The sequence below is a fragment of the Danio aesculapii genome, chromosome 11, assembly GCF_903798145.1.
Source record: "Danio aesculapii chromosome 11, fDanAes4.1, whole genome shotgun sequence".
In the NCBI taxonomy this organism is placed as follows: domain Eukaryota; kingdom Metazoa; phylum Chordata; class Actinopteri; order Cypriniformes; family Danionidae; genus Danio; species Danio aesculapii.
This window is the reverse complement of record NC_079445.1, coordinates 24,653,958-24,680,571: the sequence shown is the minus strand read 5'-3', so window position 1 is coordinate 24,680,571 and position 26,614 is coordinate 24,653,958. Positions and strand designations below refer to the sequence as shown.

At 35.4% G+C, this 26,614-nt stretch overlaps 1 protein-coding gene across 1 annotated transcript in view; it reads left to right on the top strand.

Moving 5' to 3' along the window:
* Positions 1-25,652, top strand: part of mxra8a (matrix-remodelling associated 8a) — a 33,309-nt gene extending 7,657 nt beyond the window's left edge. Inside the window, exons 3-10 of the mRNA XM_056468319.1 lie at positions 2,869-3,171; positions 4,429-4,530; positions 5,738-6,196; positions 19,790-19,951; positions 22,123-22,180; positions 22,273-22,355; positions 22,429-22,503; positions 23,967-25,652. Of these exons, the coding sequence (XP_056324294.1) occupies positions 2,869-3,171; positions 4,429-4,530; positions 5,738-6,196; positions 19,790-19,951; positions 22,123-22,180; positions 22,273-22,355; positions 22,429-22,503; positions 23,967-23,992 (1,268 nt within the window). The 3' untranslated portion in view covers positions 23,993-25,652. The remainder of the gene's footprint in view (positions 1-2,868; positions 3,172-4,428; positions 4,531-5,737; positions 6,197-19,789; positions 19,952-22,122; positions 22,181-22,272; positions 22,356-22,428; positions 22,504-23,966) is intronic.
* The last annotated feature ends 962 nt before the right edge of the window (positions 25,653-26,614 follow it).

Genomic DNA, 26,614 nt, shown 5'->3' with positions numbered 1-26,614 from the left:
AGACTAATCTATATGAGTACTGTGAACTTACTCCATTTAAGTTAAAGAAATTAGGTAATTTAACTCATTACCTTCAACACTGAGTTCAAAACTTTTTAAATGAGTAGGATTAACTTTCTGTCAATTCTGAGTTGACTACACTCATTTCATTTAATAAACTGTAGAGTTTTACAGTGTATTTATCTAAATACAGTGTATTAGCAAGGATGCATTAAATTGATTACAAATTCTGACTTCTTGGACTTAAACTAAGCTTTTTTTAATCTATAATGCTATGTTAGGTAAACATCCAGCCTATCTTTGTACTCTTCTTTGTCTTAGTTCTGGCAAATACCAGCTATGCTCTTTTTAATACTTCAAGTTTGTACAGAGTTGGGAAAAACTCTTTTTGTGCAACTTGGGCATGGAATAATTTTCAAAAAGATTTAAAACTAAATAAAATAGTGTCTTTCGGTGAATTTAAAGGCATTATAAAGAGAGTGGTATCGGAAGCATGTGATGTTGAAAGGATTGATGAAGTGTTATGTGGTGTTTTTGTATTTTAAAATTGTTTTACTGTATGGATGTTACCTTGGCCAGGACTCTCTAGATTTTAAATCTAAAGACTTCCTAGTTAAATGATGATAATAAATAAATTATAATAATATAATTATAATAAATAAAAATATATAAAAAATTAAATCTGTAAAATAAAATGACATACAACCGTTAAGTAAAGTTTGTTTATAAAGTAATTTCGAGAGGAGCACGTGCTTATGATTGATCCCACATTAACTAAGGCACGATTAACCAATCAGATGATTCCTAACTCACTATAAATAACCAGAGTTTCTTACTTCAGTTATCTTCACCTTGAAGAATCCCCCCTTTTACCCCCAATTCCTCCACCTTTTCCTTTATAGGGCGGCACTGTGGCTTAGTGGTTAGCACTGTTGCCTCACAGCAAGAACGTCACTGGTTCAAATCCTTAACAGGCCAGTTGTTGTTTCTGTGTTTCTTCATGGGCTCGAGGATCTTTTGAGCTCAGGGCTCTCTCCCGGGACAGCATGCCAAACTCGCTTTATAATCAATCATCAGCTAAGTGTATTCTCTCGAAAATTATATATGTTGATGAAGTTTGTATTTTTTAGCAATTCTTATTGAAAAAAAGAGTCCCATTTGAGGCCTCAATGGTAGAAGCAGAACCTGCTGGTCGCTTCATTATTGTAGTTGACAAACTTTATTACATATCAGTCATCTTAGTTAACGTGTATGCACCAAATTATGATGGCAGTCTTTTCTTTACAAATATTTTCTCTAAACTAGCAAATTTTAACACACGCTGATATTAAAATTGTTTAATTTTATACCTCTGATTAGTTATTGTGAGTATTGTGCAGTTGTAATCTCTGACCTTGCCCCTTAATTAATGACGATGTGCATTCCATTCACACTTGACAGATATTGTCCCTGATGTTTAAATACGTTACGGTTTTCAGATGAAACATTTATTAACTTTATTTTCTCTAAGATAAAAGTTTGTATTTGTTTATATCATTCTGACTTTTGACTTTTTGAATGGTTTTATGTTGTTATTTTACAGACTTACCACAAAAATCACTCAAAACACACAAAAATTTTATTTTATTGCCCATTTTTTGTGCCAAAATGTATATGATCTGTAAATCTGTAGATATGTGAGTAAAAGTCATATTGTTAAACTGCAGTTAAAATTAGCTTTAGCGTGAAAATAAGGATCTTATAATGCAATTCATGCACAAGCTATTGACATGAATTGCAAGCCATACAGAAAATTTTAGTTAAAAGGCACATTCACACAGCTCTTAATTAACAGATATATTTTGTTGGAATATCTAGTCATATAAAAAGCAGAAGGTTTTCTTCAATGTCAAAATTTTTAGAAACTAATTATATACAACTGAATAATTTGAGAACAGAGCTCTGGTTCACGTTACCCCAATGCAATACCAGAATTACATTCAGGAGGTTCACAACTAACTTACATTTCCCTGACTCCAGCATATATACACAACTGACATTAACAGGTGGAGTTTTGGTGTAACGTCACTTATCAGTCATTCTTCAGTCCTTTGGCTGTTGCACCCAAACATACTTCCTCTTTCTGCATCCCTTCTCTGCATACCAGAACTGAACAGTTAAGTACATCTTCAATATATTTCACAACTTCTACAAGCATCCAGCTCCTTGTGACATGTCTAGACTTCTTGTTAGACAGAAGTCTGGATCAAAGCCCCCGCACTATATTTATTATTATTCTGCTATTTCCCTTATGTCAGCAGTTCCTTCTAAGAAGTATGCAGCACAGTAAGAAAGAAGAAGTATGTTTGGTTAATATATGGTATCATACAAAAGAAAAAGTTTGATTAATCTTTTGTTAGTCTAAAACATTTTTCCTAATAAAATAAAGACACAAAAGTATTAAAAGTAAATTCCTTTTCCCCACAATTTATTTATTTATTATGTATATATTTTATAATTAGTTTTTATTTTATATAAATAAACAGTGAAAGTGAAATTGACAGTGAAAGAAATGTTTCCTTAGCACTAGATTTTTACATTGGTGTATTTTCTGAAGGACTGCTAAAAACAGATTTGTCATCTCTAGTATAAAATAGATTTTAAATTATAAAAAAAAAAACATTTAAATGCTAGTTATATTACATAATACTGCCGTATTTTAAAACCTTTGTACTAATCTTTGAACAGTAGTGTACTGTTTGGTGTTTGATGCAACATGTGCTTCATAACGAAAGTCTTGCTCTGTTTACTTTGTTTAATCACATATGACAGTGTTTTTCTCTGATTAGACTTAATCTGTGTCTGGGAAACTGGTTCTCTGTGTCTCAGCACTAGGTCAGAGTGATGGCAGTGGTGTGGTGGTGGCCATGTACAATATCAGCGCACCCCAGGGCTCTCAGGCGGTATTGCAGTGTCATAGTCAGCGCATGGTGTGGACACAAGACAGGCTAAAAGACCGCCAGCGGGTCGTGCACTGGGATTTACTTCGAAGTGGACCAGATCATGCCATGGAACGGATTGTAGACATGTTTTCTGCTGGAGATCAACGAATCTACAATGGCTACAACCAGGGACGCATTAGCATGTCCAAAACGGCTTTTAAAGATGGCAACTTCTCAATGGTAATCAAAGGTGAGACACTTTTGGGTAACATGAAGAGATAGTTCACATTAAAAAAAGTAAATTAAGTCATTATTAACTCATCGTCTGCTTGTTCCAAATCAGTTTAAGTTTGTTTTCTGTTGAACACAGAATCTGTTTTTGAATCTGCCACTATGCTGATGCACAGGTGTTTCTCAACATCATTTAATTTGAATTTAAAGTGGCAGTCACCAAAACAGCACAATTTCAAAGCCTAAAAGGGACAGTTTTAAAGAGTTATAAAATTTTATTTGTGGGGTATTTTGCAACATAGGATCATTCTGAAAATGTAGCCTTACATACAATTCTGGAGATCACAAACTATGTAGCTAAAAGTACGCATGGCTGCATTTCAACTTTAAAGCGAATGCTAAGGGGCAGTATGACGCCGTTCTTTTTTGCACTTACCAGCTGAGCGCTTACCTCCGCATAGATGGCATTTCCACTATTACCAGTTTGTCCAGTAGCTCGCCGTGTATGTTGGCAGACTTGAGATGCAGAGAGAAGTTGGCCACGACAACGGGGTTTGAGTCTTGGGAAGAACAGTTCCAGAAAGCAGACAATAACAGAAGCTAAAAAATTAAATAAACAAGTAAATAACATGGTGAGAATGTGGTAAAATCTGAAAACGTGGAAAAAATCAGGCGAGGGCTTTTCTTTTTCTACTTTTGAAAACTGTTGGTTGGGTTTAGGGAAGTGGGTGGGCAGGTCAATCTGTGCTTTTGAAAACGCTATTGGTTGGGTTTAGGGAAGGAGGAGGGTAAATCATTCGATTGATCAGGCAGTCAGTCAGTCGACAGCGGCCTCTGAACAGCAGGCACGAATGGCACGTGCGAGAGAAATTTGAGATCTGAAAAAGCGTACACAGTGGCCTGGATTCGCAAAAAACAGAAACTGCAAAAAAAAGCATAGCTCCTGGGACGTATTTGGCGCTCTCCAGAAATGTATATAGCGGTACTTTTTCAGAATGAGCCTGGGTTGGTATTTTGAGCTGAAACTTCACACTTTCTACAGTGGGGACAACAGATACTTATTATACATTTTGTTAAATATGGTAGAGTAATCAATGAAATAGCAATTAATCAATATAGAACTATAGTAGTAAGATGTATAGTAGTAACAAATGAATGCTAAATACTGGTGTAAATAGGGTCTAAACATTTTGAACTAATTCACTTTGTTGAAAATGGTTTTGATCTTGTTGTATTTGTAATGTAAATACATTTTGTTATTTTGTCCTATATACAGATGTTGTAACGAGTGACAAAGGGATCTACTCCTGTAACCTGCATCATCACTACTGTCACCTGTATGAGTCAATCAAAATTCAGCTCAATGTCACCAAATCAGGTTGGTAAATTCACTTCATATTTCAGAGGAGGTTCTTGTCTGGCCGTTCTTGGCATTTAACCTGCCTCTTGATCAGACTATTCAACTTCATGCCAAATAAGGAACTGGCTGCCGAACAAAGAATGGAAAGAATGTGAAGACCATTTGAAGAGAAAGTTTTGCACTCTTGTGTTCGTCTCCATTCCCCAACTTTTTAAATATATTAAAAGATAAATGTGTACTTGAATATACTGTATAGATGGGTCTTCAAATCAACAAAAATAGTGAAATGCAGCATTACTTTTTCCATTTTTGGGGTGCAAAGATGAATATCATACATTTTTACAATTCAATATAAGAATAATTTATATACCCAAAATTCTTCTGTATTCATAACAAGAATAATTTGATGACATGCTTAAAAGTCTGTCTCCCATATTAATTAATTGTCATTTTACATCCTAATACTTTTTCAGACCATTGTTAGATTTTACCGTATTCTAGAAGTTTTCAATAATTTACAGTATAATAAAATTCAATATGATTAATTATTCTTGTATATATTTGAAGTAAATGTCAGAATAAAATTGGTAATTTTTACATAAATGTCTGTTAGGCTGAAGGATGTAGGATGGATGTATTTATTTTTAGAAAAGTTACTTGAAACAGTAAATTGGGCACACTTTCTAAGTATATGAAATTGCTTTTGAAAATGTACAGTTTTTATTTAAAATCAATTATTGATAAAATTCACTGTAAAAATATCTGTTAATTAACAGTTGCTGTGTAATTTACAGTAATTTACAGGTGTTTCGTGTTTTATTACATATTGATTCAACATCTACAGTTTAACTAAGTAATTTTTATTGACTTTTTTATTATGTTAAATCATTTTGTTTTATTTTAAATAAAACATATCAAAAGAAACCTTGGCACATTTTAGGATTTTTAATTAATAACTTTTTTTAAACTGAAGTAGAAAAGTTTTGTGTGAAAATTTTATCTTCACTCTGATTTTGATCAGTTTAGCAAAAGCATTTTATTCTTCACAAAATATCCAAACAGTAATTTGGACACACACGCACGCACATGCACGCATGCACGCACGCACGCACGCACACACACACACACACACACACACACACACACACACACACACAGTTTAAATATATATAAATGCATACTCTTATTTAAGCTGCACACTGATCCACCTGTGTTTTTTTCTCAGCACGTAAGGAGAGGCGGTTTTGGGATGGTCAGAAAGCGGTGTATGTGGTTTTGGTGGGCAGCACGGTAGTTCTCCCTTGTATTAACCGGCGTCCCATCTGGACAGAGGGCAACAGTCAAGAGGACCAGCAACAGGTGGTGCACTGGGATCGTCAGCCTCCGGGGGTCCGGCATGACCGCGCTGATCGGCTCATCGACCTGTACGCCTCCGGGGAGAGGCGTCATTACGGGCCACTGTTTGTTCAGCAGAAGATGAATATTTCAGCCACAGCATTCACACAGGGGGATTTCTCCCTCATCATCTCCAACATCCAGCTTCTAGATCAGGGGATTTACTCCTGTCATCTGCACCATCACTACTGCGGCCTGCACGAGAGACGCATCTTCCAGCTTACTGTGAGCCCACCGGTCCCTCAGGAGCCCACAGATGAACCTCAGTTTCTTCCCAATGAAGACCCAAGTAAGAGAAACAGCTTTACTCTCATAAGAAACAAACTAAAACTGATATTTTTCTTCATTTAAAAAAAAAATACAGCAGTTTATCTAGTAGATTGTACTGTAATTCTGCAGATTATCAAAGTGCATCATGGGATGCTTTAAAAGAGTATTGAAAAATTATTAAGTACTTACTTATGTCCAAAAATGTGTTATATAGTCCATAATATATGTTAGGTCTACATTTCAAAATGTTTCCCTCACCTATCTATCTCCATATGGTCAACTTTGTGTGGTCAACAGTGTGGTCAGTTTGCTCGGTAGCTTACCTTGTATGGTTGCTTACCCAGTCCAGTGAAGCAGTGAATCAAGGTTAAGCTACTGTATTTGGACGTAGTGCACTTTTCACTCATGCTTGCTTCGGAAAATATTATTGGTTGGTGTTTCAGCATTAATAACAAAACACAATGAGAATACATAAAAGGCTTTTAATGCAAAATAAACGAGTGATAATGATTAAATGCATAAAAGACAGATTATGAATGATTAGTTAACCCCAAGCATTATATAGGGTATAATAATATACAAGCTCAGAGATGTGCCATTATCCCCCTCCTCATAGACTGAGTAGCTGAATACCAGGTAGTGTGCTCTGACCCCATGACCGAGTTTCCAAAGTTTCTGCAAAGAGGGTCTCCATCTTTATAGTTAAAATGTGGGTGTTTTCTAAAGAACAGCCCTCTAAGTGAGAGAGAAAGTTAATCAGGATCGATCCCCATCCCATTTGGGTGCATTTCATTGCTAATTACAAAAACAATGGGTTCATTCTGAGGTTTTATAATTAGTGTCAAACATCTTGCACCTGGCATTTTGAGGAATACAATTATGCTGCTTTTAACAATCCTTATCAAGCGTAGCTCGATCCTCAAGGCCACAAAATTCCCTCCCGTACATCCGTTGAGCACATCAAAGGGCAAAAACAGTTCTCTAGAGGAGAAACACAACTCATGTTTTACAGATGGATTTAGGTCAGTGGTTCACTAGATAACTTGTACAACAAGCCCTGCCTTCTCTTGGACATGAACAAGAACATGGACAGGTATCTGAAACATACAACAAAATGTACAAAGCACTATTCTTTGCAGTCGATTCGAATGTTATCATTCGATTGAATGGCTGTTATCAGTGGTTATCAGCTGATATGGGCCAGAAGGGGCCTTCTACACCTACTGGTAGGCTCAGAAGGCTGTTATCATCCATCTACGTGGGTAATCAGCTAGAGATCACATACGACTGTGATCAGAAATTAACGAGAATTATTTAAATTACTTAAATTTCCCATTAATTGTATTTTATTAACGACTATCCCTACCCCAACACTAAACCCAACCGTCACAGTAATGTAAATACAGATCTGGAGTCTCCTCTATTAGTAGAGCTGATTAACCATGAGAATTATTTAAATTATTTATTAAATTTCCCATTCATTTTATTGTATTAGCTTCTTCCTCTACCCCAACCCTAAACCTAATCGTCACAGTAATGTAAAAACAGATCTGGAGTCTTCTCTGTTAGTAGAGCTAATTAACCATGTGGATGGATGAAAACAGCCTTCTGAACCTGCCAGTAGGTGCATAAGGCCCCTACTGGCCCATATCTATCAGCTGATAACCACATCAGTGGTGTAAAGTAACTAATTACAATTACGCAAAATACTGTAATTGAGTAGTTTTTCTCAGGAATTATGGTTTTAAAAATGTGTATTTTTACTTTTCTTTGAGTACATTTTTAGTGAAGTATTGGTACTTTTACTTCACTACTTTCTTTCAACCTGCAGTCACTACTTAATTTTTTTCTGTGTATGGGGATTAGAAAAATCAGTCCTGTGATTTCTTTCCAATGAAATTGCACCATACTGAACTACCTCAAGACATGCAGGAAACTTTTTGGAGGCATTAAAAGCAGGAGTGCCCAACCTTTTTCTTATGAAGGGCCAAAATCCAAGCTTGATTGAGAGCTGTGGGCTGAAAGCAAATATAGCAAACTGTATTACAATAAAGTTGTCATGGGTAATTTCCTCATTTATTTCATAATATTTATAAATAAATAGAAAAAAATTCTTGAACCGTATTTACTAATGCATTCTATTTTTTTGAAAATTTATATTAATTTAACAAACTTATTACAATAAAACCATTAAAAAATATGTAAAAGATCCAAACAATGGAGTTCAATGCTGAATACACTAGTCAAGCTAAACCTGCCTTTGCCTTGATTTGTATTCGTTAATTGACAGAATGTACATTTTTTTAAAGATCTGATTCATCTACATTTATTTGAAACATTTACTTTCTGTTTGCTTTTTTGTAGCTCAACAATAAAACAAACAAACAAAATGTTACATTAAATGAGAAATGCCTTTCTGTTAAAGGCATTTCCCAACCCAATCATTTTCCTCTGGGGGCCAAATCAAAGGATACAAAGGGCCAACTTTGGCCCGTGGGCCCTAGTTTGGCCATCTCAGACTAAAAGTGTCCAATAAGATACTTGCACGCAATGACCCAGAGACTGTTTAGACTGAATGTCACTGATGAAAAGATGATGGATTTTACTGTATGATGACCGAAATGGCCGTAAACAATAACTAAATGCACTACAGAATGTTACGTTTACACACACACATGCACACGTAGACATATCAACCTTTCCCAGCGTAATACTCACTACTCACTACTCCTGAGTACTTTTGAATGGGCTACTTTTACTTATACTTTGAGTAATATTTACAACAGATACTTTTACTCTACTTGCACTGCATTTTTGGCAAGTAATGGTACTTTTACTTGAGTATGATTTTGCAGTACTCTTTCCACCACTGCTGATAATGCACATTCAATCGAGTTATAACATTCAAAGTGGGTGATTGTTAGTGTGCTGCCCACTTTGCGCTTTGTTTTGAGGCTCTGAAAGCAATTACATATAAAGTCAATGTATGATTAACAATTTAGAACTTGGTGGGGGTTCATTTTAAACCCTGCTTGTCATGTACTGTAATAACACATTAACAACAAACAGGAGATTTTCCCAAATTATTCCAGCTGATCACACAGAATAGTTGCTGCTGTCAGGAGTTCTTGATTGTTATTTCGTCCCGTTTTGACTTGTACCGCAGATTCTAGTAAATAGTTTTCCAGTGAATGCGTGTCTGCAGATCATAATGGAAGTCTGAAATGACTGTCAGCAAGGTTGGACCACAAGTCACAAGTTGCCCAAGCAAGTAAATGTAGGACAAAAGAGCATCTTCCTAGTGAAATAGTCATGTCTTTTAAAACCCAGAGCTTGAGGCTAGGGAGTTCTCCTGATTCTTAGAAAGATTGGTTTAGTCTTTGTTTTGTAGAAAAGTTTTGCACGACTAGTTCAGCATTTATCGGGCCAAAGAAAAACACTTTGATCTCCTGCTTATTTAATGTAAATTCAATCTGCACTGACCCAATGATAAACATGCTTTTAAAAGAAAGATAAAGAGAAAAAAGGCTGGAAGTGATCACAAGTCATGAACTCAAACAAACAGACGTGGCCTAAAAAAGTCTTGAGGTGAGCCTGAAGATCTGATTACCCTGCTGTCTCGATTGCCACGTTCACCTTCATTAAAATGTAGTAGTTCTCCTTTAAAGCTTATTCTTCTTTTGCTTCAAGGCTGCTTTTTTCTTTAGTTTTTTTTCATTCGCATTCCACTGGCGTTCCCTCTCCCACTGTCACAGCTCACTTTCTCACTTTGAGTTCTGCTTTGGTTCGGATCATTCGATAGCCATGTGTTTTTCTTTGAGGTGCTGCCAGTCAGACAGGAGGAAAGCAGGATAAGAAAGGACTCTTTTTTTTGTTTGCATAAGACAGGGAGATAGATGATGTGAATTAGTTGACAAAAATAAGAATGAGATATATATAAATAAATATAATAGACAAAGTTAAACTAATGCATAAGTTAGAATTCTTTTAGAGAGTTTGGGGAAAGAAGGGTGGAGATGTGCAGAAAAAAACACTAATAAAGGAATGTGGGAAAGTCATTTTCTATGGTTTAGTAATACTCTGCGTCGACTGGACCCTAGACTACACAAACCTCAGTGGAATCTTGTGGATAATCACAGACTTTGGGTCTGAAAGAAATGAGCTAAACACTTTCTGCACCGTTGAGTTCATTATTGACAGCTAAACATTACTGTTCTTGGGAAAACAGTGAGTACCAACACTCGGCTGTGCTGACTGTATTTCGTTTTGTTGCCAGTTGTTTGTCTTGGCTCTCTTAAAGGGATAGTTTTGCCATCATAAATCACCCTTGTGTTGTTTCACACCCATATTATTATTTTTTCTTTTGTGGAACACAATGCTGAAGTTTTAACAGTGATTCAAAAGCACTTTAAAATGAGTCCAAAGAACTTGTGCACATTGTTTTAAGTTTTATGAAGCCATATTCTATCGTATAATTTTTTAAAAATAAATAAAGGATGCTTTACTGACATTATTAATTACGAATGTCATTATGGTATGTTATGTTACATTATGTCCTTATGTTACAATACTTTATGGAGCATTACGTTTTGTTGCATTACAGTTTGTTGCGTTACAATACATTATGTTACATTACCTTACCTTATGTTATGAGACGTTACGATGCGTTATGATTTGTTGCATTACATTACTTTACATTGCATTACCTTACTTTATGTTACTATACGCTACGATGCCTTACGATACGTTACGTTATGTTTCATTACTATGCATTACAGTTTGTTGCAATACACTACATTACATTACATTACCTTACCTTATGTTACGATACGTTACGATGCATTACTATTTGTTGCATTACGTTACGTTACTTTACATTACGTTACCTTACCTTATGTTACTAAACGCTACGTTTGTTATGATATGATACGTTACAATTCATTATGATGCATTTATTGCATTGCGCAACATTGTTACATTACCTTATGTTATGATAAGTTACGATGCGTTACAATTTGTTGCATTGCGTTACTTTACATTACCTTAACTTATGTTACTATATGCTATGGTGCGTTACGGTATAATATGTTATGATTCATTATGATGCGTTACGATTTGTTGCATTACACTATATTACCTTACCTTATGTTATGAGACATTACGATGCGTTACGATTTGTTGCATTATGTTAAATTACTTCATGTTAATTTACCTTACCTTTAATTACTATACGCTATGATACTTTACATTTCATTACTATGCATTACAATTTGTTCCATTACGACATTACGTTACATTACCTTATCTTTTGTTATGATACGTTACGCTTTGTTGCATTACATTATGTTATTTTACGTTACATTACCTTACCTTATGGTACTATACGCTATGATGTGTTATGATATGTTACGATACGTTACAATTTGTTGCATTGCGCTACATTTTGTTACATTACCTTACCTTATGATTCAATAGGTAACAAGTATATGTTACGAAGTTACAATTTGTTGCGCTACATTACATTACTGTACTTTACATGATGCGTTATGATATGATATGTTATGATGCATTATGATGCGTTACGATTTGTTGCATTACGACATTACGTTACATTACCTTATCTTATGTTATGATACGTTACGCTTTGTTGCATTACATTATATTATTTTTTTTATGTTACATTACCTTACCTTATGGTACTATACGCAATGATGTGTTATGAAATGTTACGATACGTTACAATTTGCTGCATTGCGCTACATTACGTTACATTACCTTACCTTATGTTATGATACGTTACGCTTTGTTGCATTACATTATATTATTTTTTTTATGTTACATTACCTTACCTTATGGTACTATACGCAATGATGTGTTATGAAATGTTACGATACGTTACAATTTGCTGCATTGCGCTACATTACGTTACATTACCTTACCTTATGATTCGATAAGTAACAAGTATATGTTACGAAGTTACAATTTGTTGCGCTACATTACATTACTATACTTTACATGATGCCTTAGGATGTGATATGTTATGATTCATTATGATGCATTACGATTGGTTGCATTATGTTGTATTAGATTGCGCTACATTATGTGTGTTACGTTACATTATGTTTTTTTTTTTTTTTGTCTGAGCCTTTCTTTTTGTGTAATTGTGAGATGAGTAGTCATGACCAGTTAACAAATCACTATTATGAGTCTTGATTCACTTATGAATCATTGTTTTGTTTATATACATATTTTTAATCAACCAATTTGCACTAAATAACCAATTTGTCTAAATAAATTCTTTATAAGTTACTCGCAGTTGTTAATAGTTCATTTGACAAGTGAAGATAATCTGTGAAAAAGGATTTGTGTAGTGTGAGAGTGGTGCTTTTCCAGCAGGGATGCATTAAACTGATCAAAAACTATTCCTTCAGAGCATTAGACACCCCTTGTACAGTGTAGATGGTTTACAAATGTCATACGAATTGGCTATTCATCCTCCACAAGCTTTCACTTGTTCTCTTTTTAATAGGTCCTGCAGTTGTGGTCCAACTTATTTATGGGTCCATTTTATTTTACTCTCTGTCTTGTTTTCTTTCATGCTCTTTGTCTCCTCCCTTGTAAATTCCATTTCCCTTCTCCTGTTTCTTTACTTTTTCGATCTGTCTTGCTTGTGATGTGCACTCTTCTTCAATTCTAACATCTAACTTTTTTGGACATTTTCTCCATTTTTTTACCCTCCGTCTTCATCCTATTCAGATTCATTTAGGGCAGAGTCTTGTTTATCTGCAGGAAAAGGGAAGTTTGCTTCATCTGTAAAGCATCTGGCCAGCTTTAGCTCGACTTGAAAATCGGAGGGTGAGCCATAAGGAGGAGACTGTTGTAGATTTAGGTCAGCCCACCCTCAACATCCCCTCAATCCCCCTTCAACCAAACCTCAAGCCATCCAAAATGTGTTCGTCCCTTCCCCGTCTTGTTTAAGCAAGAAGACAAAGACAACTGTCTGGCTCCAAAACAGCCATTGCATAAAAGCACTTCCTTTTCGGAGTTTTCATAATTCTGTTTATCCTCTTATACTGTGCTTCAGCCATTCTGAAGCAGCTGCTCGTAATCATGCAAACTCTCACATAAAGCTTTCCAGAGGATCTGGCATATCAATAAATGTTCAGAAGTTGCAAGTTTGGACTATATTCATGTTACCCAAGGGTCATAAAAGCAGGACGGTCCAAAACAAGTCCCAATAGAAGCCTTGTTCGGGATTGTTTGGCCTATAAATATTCATCTTTCATCATGAGCCCAAGTTTGATGTATTCATAATACGCCTGTTCTCAAAAACAAGAAAACTAATCAAAATCTGCAAGTGTTTGTTTTTAAATCATTCACAACATGAACATGCAAAGGAAATCTGAAGCTCGGCTCAACACGTCGTGACCGTAAGTCACAGCTCTTGTGTAAAAGCCTGCTTTGTGGTTTTGTGGGTTACAGGAGGTGAAATAGAAGTTATTGTGTTTCAAAATTTTGTTGACAGTTTAGTAAAAATGATTTTTATTAAGAGTGCAACAGTGCGATGTTATGACCAAACACATTATTTTTCTCTTTACCACGGCTGCTGACTGCCAACAAACAGTCATATCCGGCGTTTTATGAGCTCTCCTGAAAAACGAGGGAAGAAGATCCTTCAGCTGTTAGTGATTACTGTAATCTAGCCGGAGATATTAGCCTGTGTTTTCCTCACTGCTGTGGGTTCAAACATGCACAATAAGAGGTTACCATTTAGATTGCAGGGTACAGGCTAACTGTTTTTCACAGGTTACAATTACTTAATGGCTATGTTTTAGGAAAGCAGTAGGCAGAATGTCTTTGTTCTCACAGAGAGTGTGGGTGGTATATTAGAAGGAGTAATATATCTGCATATATTTTGCATTTTAGTGGTTCCTAACAGATATTTTAAATATATTTGTTCTTTTTTTACTTAATAACTATAATAATATACAACCCTAAATTAGAAAAGTTGGGACAGTATGAAAAATGCAAATAAAAAAGTAGTGATTTCCAAATTTACTTTGACCTTTCTTTGAATTTACTTTGACCTTTTCCAAAATAAGTTGGGACAGGAGCAATTTAGGGCTAGTAATCAGGTAAATTGGCTGGAATTTCAGTGTGTAAAACACAAGGGTGCAAACCTAAGCTGAACTACCGTGATCTCCACTCCCTCAGGCAGCACTGCTTCCAGAATCGTCATTCATCTATAAGCATATCACATATGTACATATATACATATCACAATATGTAGTTTCATCCACAAATGCCAGTTAAAACTGTACTGTGCCAAAAGGAAGCCCTATGCTAACAGTGTCCAGAAGCGATGTCAGAACGGATTTCATTATTTGCAGATTTGATGGTTAAGAAACAATTTCTAAAGTTATTTATTTTCATCATGGTCTTTTTGTGGTCATGCTGCTTGATATTTTTTTTGTGGAAGCAATGATACATTTTATGTGATTATTTAAGCAGCATTTATTAAGTACAATTATTATATAAAATTACATTGAATATCATGCTTTTTAAATAGAAGTATTGAACTGTGTTTTGTAGTGTATATGTATAATAGGTAATTAATTCATATTATAACTCTTAATATGACACAAAAGACTTAAACAGGAGTATAAGATCTCAAGAAGCAAGCATATTTTTTATTTTAGCTTTTCAGTCATGGCTCTTTTGTAAAATCCAATCATAACAGCCTCTGAATGATTTTCCACATCCCATAATACTTCTTTTCTCAGAACTATGATGTCATATTTTGTCATCTCCTGTCGTCGTTTTAGGCTGCGTGTCTTTATTATGTCTGCATCACAGATGAAGTGGTGCAACTTTGGCTTATTTATTTAATTTATGAAATTTTCCTGTGGAAGCAATACGGCTCAGTCACTCAGTAAAATAAACCACACAGTACCTCCCCATTCCTCCCTCTGTTTTCCACCACTCTTCTTAGTTAAGCCCATGTATTCCTGCCAGGAAAATAAGCAGATCTCATTCTGGCTGAAAACACGTGGCAGTTTCCGGTCTTTCTCGCTGAATTTGGTGTCGCAATTAAAAAAACAAGTGCACTAAAAACTAAACATCTACATTTTAGTTTGATCTTCTTGTCCAAAGCCATTTAGATTGCAGGAGATGCAGATATTTATTAGTGTGTGTATTTTCTAAAAGACTTTAGTGTTGCCAACACAATTTTCTGAAGTTCAGAAGCAGGCATTGCACTCTCTCACCTCAACATCTGTTTACAACTAATGCCAGATCTTCTGCAGTCGTCTTCAGATGAGGGTCAAGCCCTCACATGCTCATGTTTACAGGTTACTGTGCCAAGGATGAAAATGCTGTATAAAGGTCAAGAACAAAAGCAGACACAACCACATGGCAGTTCATAACAATGTTTTTATTTTTTTACATTTTAATGAATCATGGACGAGCATCACGGTGGCGCAGCGGGTAGCACGATTGCCTCACAGCAAGAAGGTTGCTAGTTCGAGCTCCGGCTGGGTCAGTTGGCATTTCTGTGTGGAGTTTGCATGTTCTCCCCGTGTTCACGTGGGTTTCCTCCGGGTGCTCTGGTTTCTCCCACAGTCCAAAGACATTGCCTTTAGGTGAATTGGGTTAGCTAAATTGGCCATAGTGTATGTGTGTGAATGCAAGTGTGTATGGGTGTTTCATAGAGTTGAGTTGAGGGCATCTGCTGTGTAAAACATATGCTGGATAAGTTCATTCCGCATACGTTCATTCCGCTGTGGCAACCCCTGATTAATAAAGGGACTAAGTTGAAAAGAAAATGTATAAATGAATGAATGTATGACTGAATGAATCATGGACACATATGCAGAGATGCCTTGTATCATTAAAAAGGTGCTGTCAGGATTTACAAAAAAAAAAAAAAACATGCTGTTATCAAATTACCATTTGTTCCCAGTAGGCAGTAACTCTTCAGATCTAACATGCCACTCAATGCATATGCATTTTGTTGTTCCACACATACCTTGAAGGAGATTCTTGATTTGACCATTTAATAGAAAGTGTCAAGAAGCTCGGAGCCATTCTATAACCAGTTTAGCCCAGTGTGTATCTCTCATACTCCATACTATGTATAATTGAAATCAGGTGTGCATCTTTTGATCTTATATTTATCTTTGAGAATTTGATGTTTTGTGTTGATCGTTTATGAATTGACTGAATGAATTGGCATAAAACAACTTTACCTAACTAATAAATTGTTATGTTTTGAATTATTCAAACAGATTTCCTGTTATTATCTCTAGTAGATTACGTTAAATCCATAACACCACAAGCTCCTGTACAGGTTAGTAACGGACTAAAACACGATAGACAGAGCAGTGTGGCACGCTATACGATATTCTTAGAGCTCTGACTAACACATTGGCGTTAATTCAAGTATACTTAGACTGTAAAAGGCTAGTAATGGGTTTTCTATTTAGAACAACAAAGTATTGTTAAAACCAATTTAAATGTGGGTAGGCCTTCATCTCTAAACTTATAATACCATTTAAATCACATGGTGATTATTCAAAGTTACTAATAGTTTAACTAAATTGGTCTGCGTGATTCTATAGTAAAGATCATGGTATGAAAATAGTTTTGTCTTGATTTAGTAGATTAGCAGATCTATGGGGATCACACAACAATATTCTATACTGAGTAAGTAGGGTTCTGCCTTTTTAGAATAGGGGTTAGTCGCCTCTGTTTAATGACCAAGACTGACATGCTTGTCAGAGATTGTATACTCGGCCGGTACAAGACTCAGGATGTTATAGGAAACCGAATGAACGAGGAAAATATACAATGACGAATCTAAGAGAATATTCAGTCATAATCTATATTATAAGAAAGAAAATAATCTTATCAATGTTTTATGATTGGAGTCAGACAAAACAAGGACAAATATATTAATATTCTAAACCACCTCATACTAAAATTGGAGTCATATATGAGTTAAATTTAAAGTACATCAACATTGTGCACTGAAAAGACCGAACAGGCAGTGAACCTTCCCCCAGTAGACCCCGTCTTTGGACTAACTGGCTGGACCTTACGCAGGCATAGACAAATTATTGATCAAAGGACATTTTTTTGCTATTTCTGCGCAGAATTGTGTTAAAAATCTGTGGATTTATGCGTAATTATTTTGGGAGTATCATAACTAGCCTGGGTTGACTAAAACCTTAATTTATGAAAAAAAGTAATACGTTTTTAACTTTTATTTACTGTTTACAATGCAAATCCAATTAGATTAGCAATTAGCAAGTTTCTCATATAAAATATCCACTAAATACAGAAAATATTACTTTACAAACTGGATTATAATAAATCATATGAACATTTTAATATTAGTCAATATTATTACTTAAATTAATTTAAAAACTGAATAAATATACATTTACACACATTTACACAAGTGAATAAACAGAATCAATGTTAGGTCAAAATCTGCGGAATTCTGTGCGTGCAAATTCTGTGTGTGCCTACTTATGACTTCCTTTGGGTTAAGGCTATACATTTTTTTTTTTTAAGATTTATTTTTGGCCTTTTTGCTTTTATTAGATAGGACAGGATTGAGACAGGAAGCGAAGTTGGAGAGAGAGAGAGAGGGGTAGGGTAGGGAAATGTCCTTGAGCCGGGATTCGAACTCGGGCACGCCCTGACGCGCTAACCACGAGGCCATTGCGCCGACAAAGGCTATAAAGTTTGCACCTGCCGCTACTGAGCATGTGCACATCAATATAACGTCAGTTTATTTTTTTCATTACTGTAAAGTTTGGTTTAGGGTTGGGGGACGTGTAAAACACAATGTAAGACAATAAATAAATCAAGCAATAGCTCCAGGAGGTTGTACAGCCCATATCATATGCTGATGATTCAGTGATTGTGAGATCTCCTCCATGATCAGGATTTGGGGCATGGTCCAGTTGTGGAAGAATTTACTTCCTGGTGTGATCGATTTTCTCTCCAGTTGAATGTAAATAAAACAAAAGACATGGTGATAAATTACAGGAAGGCTTCTTCTACCCCCAGCATAACAACTATTATAGGTTTGGACATTGAAATTGTTGACACACATAAATATCTAGAGGTTGTTATTGACAACATGTTGACATTCCAACCTAACAGCCAGGCTGTCTATAAAAAAGTTCAACAAAGACTGTTTTTTCTGAGGAAACTTAGATCGTTTCAGGTTTGTACCTCTATGATGACACTGTTTTATAAACAATTTATTGATTCTGTTTTATCTTTCTGCCTCATCGCTTGGTATAGTATTCTGAGTCTGTCAAATAAGAACAGGTTGAGTAGCCTTGTGAATGTGGCAGGCAAGATCATCGGTTTTAACCAAACTGGTCCAATGGTAAAATACTGTAATTATGTTTTAAAGAGAACTCAGGGTATCTTATACACTCCGGATCACTTATTGTACCCTGTTTCAGCTGCTGCCATCAGGACATTGTTTTAGAGTTACTATTTGCAGGAAATTTAGAAATTCTTTTAAAATGGTGGCCATTAGGTTATTAAATGAGTCCAGTGAGGAGGGAGATGCAACTAGAAAATGATGTATGTTTTGTGGAAATAATTTGGTAATGTGTATATGGAGCTTCACCTGTGTTATGGCACCTTGCTGCAATTTTAGTTTCCCTAAATGGGATAATAAAGTCTGTGTCTGCTCCACACCTTTGGAGCTGACCTGGCCATTTAGAGCTGGCTCCGATCTCCATTTATTCCTAAGCTGTTAGTTTTGTAACTAACAAAAGATCATATACATAAGTTTCTGATTAGTCAAATGCAATGTTATTTACTAATACCAGTTACACACACAATGTTAGCTGCGATTTTCACTTGCCAGCATTCTCAAGGAAATCGCTGACAAACACCTAAAATCAGAGGCAATCAGCTGGAATTTACATATGTGACAGTTTAATCATTAAAACAGCAAGATATGGGCTACTGATAACTCAGAGGTTGGAATCGTATCGTAGACACTCATTTTGAATGGAAGCATTTGTTAAATGTGTAAATACAAATGTCCAACAGAATGTAAGCAAGCATGGTTTCTATGAGTAACCATTCTCACTCACTCACTCACTCACTCACTCACTCACTCACTCACTCACTCACTCACTATCCTTCGGCTTAGTCCCTGATTTGACACTGCAGGGCTTCTGCAAGCAACCATTCTCTCCTTCATATTTCTCTTTTTCAATGCAAATCAGATTCAGAAATCATGATTATTTATTATTTACAAATGGTGTTAGTTTCCCGGTAAGTGTTTATTTGATTATTTTGACCACATGGGATGGAGACCTTTCTTATGTTGAAAGAATAAAATATAAATAGTATTTGAGCTTGGTCATTTTTAAAACTCTCATGAAATCATATCATGATTATATATCTATTACAACTTCAAAATTGCTGAAGATTTCATTTTCACAGATGATTCTGTGTGTCTGTAAACTATTTTTAGTAACACAGAGCCCTCTGGTGGTTACTGAAAAGATAAACAGCATCAAGTTCAAGGCCAAACTCCTCATGACATGTTCTTGATCATCTTTTCTTTTAGACACCAATTTGGTGGAAGTGCCTCCACATGTTATCAACGTCATCCTATCAGAGCAAAGCACTCACTTCCTGCAGCAGCTGGGCTACATCCTGGCAACTCTCCTCCTATTGGCCCTCATCATGCTGGCTATCGTTCTCCTCACACGGCACCAGAAAAAACAAGGTCTTTACTGTTGTTTTATTGTTTTGTCCTTCTGTTCATTTCTGTTTTATTGCTCTAAAATGCATAGATTATTTCTCAAGTCCATAAATTTGTATATATAATGTAATCCTGGGCAGAATGGTGGCGTAGTGGGTAGCACTGTCCCATCACGGCAAGAAGGTCGCTGGTTTGAGCCTCGGCTGGGTCAGTTGGCATGTTTCTGTGTGGAGTTTGTATGTTCTCCCCGTGTTCACGTGGGTTTCCTCCAGGTGCTCCGCTTTCACCCACAGTCAAAAGACAAGCGCTATAGGTGAATTGGGTAAGCTAAATTGTCTGCAGTGTATGCGTGTATGTCCTGGTCCTCCAGGTGCGGGGTTGAACTAATGACCCACCTCATAAAAATTAGATGTTATGAAACACCAACATGGTGCATCTAAATATCAACTTCGATATAAAAGGCCCTAGGAGTAAGAGTAAGTAATGTAATCTTGATGATACATTTACCCAGAAAGCAAAATCTATCTGGCTCAACCCTGGGCCATAACCTGGCATATGTTCTGACTCACTATACACCTGGGTCCTCGGCTCAAAACCGGCACACACACTAGAAGCCAACACATACATACATCTGGCCCACTCCCTGTTAACATAACGTATGGTTTTATGTGGCCAAGCAGGCATTATCAGACAGATCTGGCTGAGATCCAGCTTGGTCCTTTGGCCAGATCTGGCGCAGACACTATCAGACAGATCTGTTTGATAGTGTCTTTTCTTCATCAGGGTGACAATATGCAGGTGCGAATGGAGTTCATTTAAACAATCAATGAAATCAATACAGAATATTATATGATTCAAACAATTATATCAAATTAATATTTACTGACAATGCAGTACAAAGAGAAAAGAAAATATAATGCAGCATAAATGCAACAGTAGGTTTTAAACATTTTACACATTAAACATTTTCATAAGTTTACACTTAGCTGATGATTGGTATTAGCCTTGTTTGGCATGTTTTCCCTGGTGAGAGCCCTGAGCTTATAAGATCCTCGAGCCCTGGGATCCCTCCCGTTAACAGGGCGAGAGGGGAGTTTGAGATATAGGGATGCTAAGGAGAGATATACGGCTTGCTAAGAGCTTGACTATGATGCCAATTTGGTATGTTCAATTTACTTAGATTGCGTGTTGTTTGGACTCTAGGAGGAAACCGTAGAACCCAGAACAAGAAAACTCCACACAGAAATGTCGACTGGTTTAGAAGGGACTTTCACCAGAGACATTCTTACTGTGAGGCAACAGTGCTAATCACTGGCCACCGTATTACCCATCTAGAAAGTAGTAGGGGTGGGTAGGGGGGATTCTTCAAGACAAAGTTACTGAAATAAAAAAAAACTGTTTTTTATAGTGATTTAGGAATCATCTGATTGGTGAATCAATTGCAGGCTAATGCAGGACCAGACATGAACAATCATAAGCACGTGATCCTCTCGAAATTAGTAAATAAACTTCACTTAAATATATTAGCCATGTGAATAATAACTGTGATTAAGTTTTGCCATAACAAACAAACAGAACTATAGATTGGAACTATACATAATAAAATTCATAATCACTGGCTTATAAATAGGTGTAAAAGCATCAGATGTGTACACAGAACTTTTACCATGGACACAAACTTTACCAATATACCATCAAAAGCATTTTATGCCTGCTTAAGCTTGCAAACATCCTGATAAGTGCAACTAATCATCTAAAATTTTTAAATACAAGCAAAATATTTAAGTTTAGCCTAAGTAGATCAGCTTTTCAATGAGTGAATGAGAGGGAGCATGCTTAATCAAACACGTGACACCAATCACAATTCAACTGCCAAACCTCTTTTTTTATGTCGTCTGGGCTACTTTATTCTGAGAGTGGCCTGTTTCTGATAGTGGCCTGTTTCTATGAGCTAAGACCGGCTGATAGAGGAAATAAAAATGCGTTAGCCAGAAGGGTTTTGCAGAGTTGGCATATCTCTGGTCCATTATCTTCCCACTGATGCCGAGACTGAGCCAATAGTGCCGCATTTTAGCCAGAATCAACTCAAAAGTGCTTGCTCTCTGAGTACTGTTGTGTTTGTATGCTCAAATATTCTTATTTTTCAGCAAACCTGATTTCAAATTTGCAGATAAATAGTTTTATATCAAATTTAGGGCAAGATTATGATCCACGGAAAGTTGAAAGCCCACCTCTGCCGACTGTGTCGTATGTGTAAGTATCATTGATCTTAAAATGTCACCTGTGAACATTAACCCGCTTCTGTCATAAATAAGCTAATAACTGTTTGTGTTTCATACATCTAGAAGCCACACGTCACTTGTTAAGGAAGAATGTGAGCGTAGCTATCCAGACATGAGGCCAAGCATGCTGGAGGAGACAAAACTAGGTGAGTTTACCTCATATTACCTTATTACGTTTGAAATAGACTTGAACATGTGTATTACCCTTTGTTTTCTCAGACTACAAGAACAATCTTCTGAAGGAAGCAGAAATGTCCAAAATCTGCTCCCCAAAAGTCATTGACCTGGACAGAGGTAAAACCATTGGTTATTTCTGTTTGCTGCCATTTGAATAAGCCTTGAGAGTGGTTTATAGGTCTAATATGTGATTCACTTCGCAACATCAACAGCCTGAGGTATCAAAACATTTGTGCTGCCCATTACATTACAAACCATAGGAGAGAGTACATTCTTCAGCAGGATAGCACTCCTTCTCATACTTCAGCCTCCACATCAAATTTCCTGAAAGCAAAGAAGGTCAAGGTACTCCAGGATTGGCCAGCCCAGTCACAAGAAATGAACATTATTGAGCATGTCTGGGGTAAGATGGAGGAGGCATTGAAGATGAATCCAGAGAATCTTGATGAACTCTGGGAGTCCTGCAAGAACGCGTTCTTTGCCATTCCAGATGACTTTATTAATAACTTATTTGAGTCATTGCAGAGATGTATGGATGCAGTCCTACAAGCTCATGGGAGTCATACACAATATTCATTCTTTTTCCACTGTTCCTTGATTTTATATTGTATACTGTATATTATTTCTGTTAAGTGACAAGACTTTTGTCTAAGCAAAGTCAGATCTTACTGTCCTAATTAAATGAATAAAATCAAGCCATGATCATATTTTATTTTGGTAAAATAAGCATAATCTAGAGGCCTTTGCATTTCATATAAGCCACTTCTGATACCAAATGATCATCTAGAAGTCAAGATATTATTTGTTGTTCCTAAAACTTGGATAGGCGACAAGACTTTTGTCAGGTAGTGTAGACTAGAAGGATGTAACTCTGGAGACGTTATTAGTAATATTTCAAAATAAACATTGTACTACATGAATCATAAAAGACTTCTTTCATAAACAATCAAGACACATTAACGATCATTAATTAATCAAACTTTATTTTAGTGTAACCCTAAAAATACCCAGAGAATAAATTAAAAAGTTTCTCTACTTGCTGCATTTATTAGGTATGTGTTTGAGTAAAATGTTAATATTTGTTGTATTTTACGTATAAAGGTCTGATAACATTTGTTCAAAATATAGTCATTCTAATTAACATAATACATGAACACATTTTCTTAATTTTATAGCAATTTACAAAAACAAGACAACTTTTTGAGAATTGGTGATAAATTATAATAATAATTGTTGTTGCAGCTGTTGTTATTATTGTTATATTAAAATATTATATCTTACCTGTATCAAGTGAAAAAGGCAACAGCAGGCCAGGTGTATTACAAGAGCATTGAACATTAGTATCGGTGTTGTCTAAAAATAAATATTATCATGACTGAACCCATGTCACATTTATACAAATATAAATACTCTAAATGACAGCATTTTTATTTTATTTAAGGTATTTTGAAAAAATGTCATCAATAGAGATAAAACCAAAATTCTGTGTTTGTGTATATATATCAGTGCCATATTGTGTGTGTGTCCTAATTCACACTATCTCTCTCTCTCTCTCTCTCTCTCTATTTTTCTCTTTGCAGAGATGGAGAAAGCTTCTTGGAAATGAGAGGTACTTTGCCACTGGCTGGTCCAGGGGCAGATTGAAAATGGAAGAAGAATGAAATGCTGAGAGGCAAGAGTGTGGCAAGGGAATAAGAGGAAAAGAAGGAGAGAAGGACACAGCTGTACAATTTTTTTTTCTGACTCAAGATCATCCACTGCTCTCGTGAAGCTTGCAGGAAGCAAAAGAGTCTCACCAGCAGTATTTTGGATGACTGATTTATTAGAATAATGGCAAACAAACATTTTAGAGCACTAATAATACCACAGTCTGCATTTTATTCCCTAAATTTGCCACACGCTCTATGAGTGAGAAGTAAACACACGCAGACTGATGTGTTCTGAGTGTCTGAATGTTTATAATGGGAGATTTGCAACATTTTGTACAGTTTTAAGATGAGGATTCATTCAAATCAGTATGGCCACAAATTTTGCAAAAGCTATAGCTGCATCACATCTTTTTTTTCAACAGGTTTAAGCTGTGCATTCATAAATCTAGCATTACACAAACTTATAAACAAGCATAAAATGGATAATTACCCAAAAATGAAAGTTCTGTAATCACTTACTGACTTACAAACCTGTTTGGGTTTCTTTCTTTTGTTAAACACAAAAGAAGATATTTTGAAAAATGTTGGAAACATATAACCATTGATTTCCATACTTTACTACTGTGGAAGTCAATGGGTACAGGTTTTCAGCTTGTTTCTAATTATTTTCTTAGGTGTTCAACAGAAGAAAGAAACTCGTAAATGTTTGGAACCACTTGAGGGAGAGTAAATGATGAGTAAAAAGGAATTTTTGCGTTAAATCACAATCACAAGCTTATATTGTTTATTTCTGTCTGTGTGGTCATGTAAAAGCTCATAATTTAACCCAGATTGAATCTAAACATTAAAAAAAGCGTTAAAAATAATGTTATAAATGTTAAACCTATACGCTTTCACAGCTAAGCACAATCAATTTAGTCAAAATATTTCATAATACATGTCAGGATAATATTGTAAACGCATTTAAATCTTTTCTTTTTTGTTCATTTTGATGACTGTTACCATTTAAAAAGCTACCTTTCTTTCATTTCATTTCTATCCTGTCACCCAAAGATACTATCTCTGTTATCATTTGTATATTTTCATGTTTACTTTTCTCAAGTTACAAGCCTTACTAACTTCTTTGTCACTGTTTACTTGAATATTCTCTTAGTTTGAAGTATTTGCTTCCATGCTCTCTTCTAACCGCCAGCTTTGTGTTCATTAGCAAACAAGTAAGTGTGAAACTGATGCTAATCCATTAAGGTACAACATGAAGTCAATTTTATTTTAGCAGCTTGTACACGGCTGTGCATATTCATCCATGATAGCCGTGAACATTTCTTCTCTGGATTACTCAGATCTGTGTTATGCGTATAGTTGTATCTTATTAAGGTGAAGCTATGAAGCTATGTTCATGCCTGTTATGATCATTTCATGACACTTTAACTGCCCTTTGAATTTCTTTAAAGCTTCCGTGTAAGAATTTTTACAAATTTTCTGGTTTGATGCTATATAATGGATGCTTGATTATTCTCATCCTGAAGCAGTTTTAGTATTGATGGTTTCATTTTCCAGTTCGCTGCCATGTTCAAAGCAGAATCAAATAAATTCTAATAAAAGTTAACCTCTGGATTACTTTGGTTTGATGTAGGTGGTTTTTTTTTCAGTTCATATTAACATTGTAGGCTCAAGCGTATCAATAGGCTTGATGTTTTCGATACTGGGAAGACATGTTATAATTCAACAAAAAGCTAAATGTCTAATGGACTGCAATAAGACGAGGACTGTAGTGTTGCTTAATTTGATTGACATTTCCAGTGATTTTGCCTGGAGTGATATCAGAGCTGTCAAAACAATAATTCAGGCATCAAAACACATTTTACATTTGACACACAGCACAGCAAAACGTTTAACACAATGTTCATAGATATAATGACAAAGATCTAATTCAGTATTAATAATTATTGATCAAACAAATATTTTTTTTCTGCAAGAATATGTGTGTTATATGATTATGAGAAGGATTATTAATAAAAAAGATAAATAAAACCACAAAAAGCTACAAAATCTCTGTAATTCCATTTTGTTAATTTAAACTAAAATCAAAACTACAATAAAATGATATAAAGATATATTAAAAAACAAAACCAAATAACCTAACCTTTTGGTGAGAAAAAATCTACATTTTGAGAAATTATTTTCTATTTCTATGATCCGTAAAATACAACATAACTTAATAAATCTAAAGAAGCTTATGATAATTGAATAGCTTTCAGACATGATTGACACTGCCTAGTCATTTTGTTTTGTGCACCCCAATTAATAGCTTGAATATGAGAAGGGTTAAATTTAAACTAAATCTAAGACAAAGAAACTAAAATTATTTTTGGTATATGAAACAAAAGAAACATTAACAGAAAATAATAAGAAGCTATTTTATATCAGCTAGTTCACCAAGGAATTATAAAATACTATGAGCCATAAAATATGACATATAAAGAAGCATATGTTAAATGAATAGCTTTGGGAAATGATTGACACTGCCCAGTTGTTTCCTTTTTATTTTTTTGTGCACCACAATTTGTTATTAACTTAAC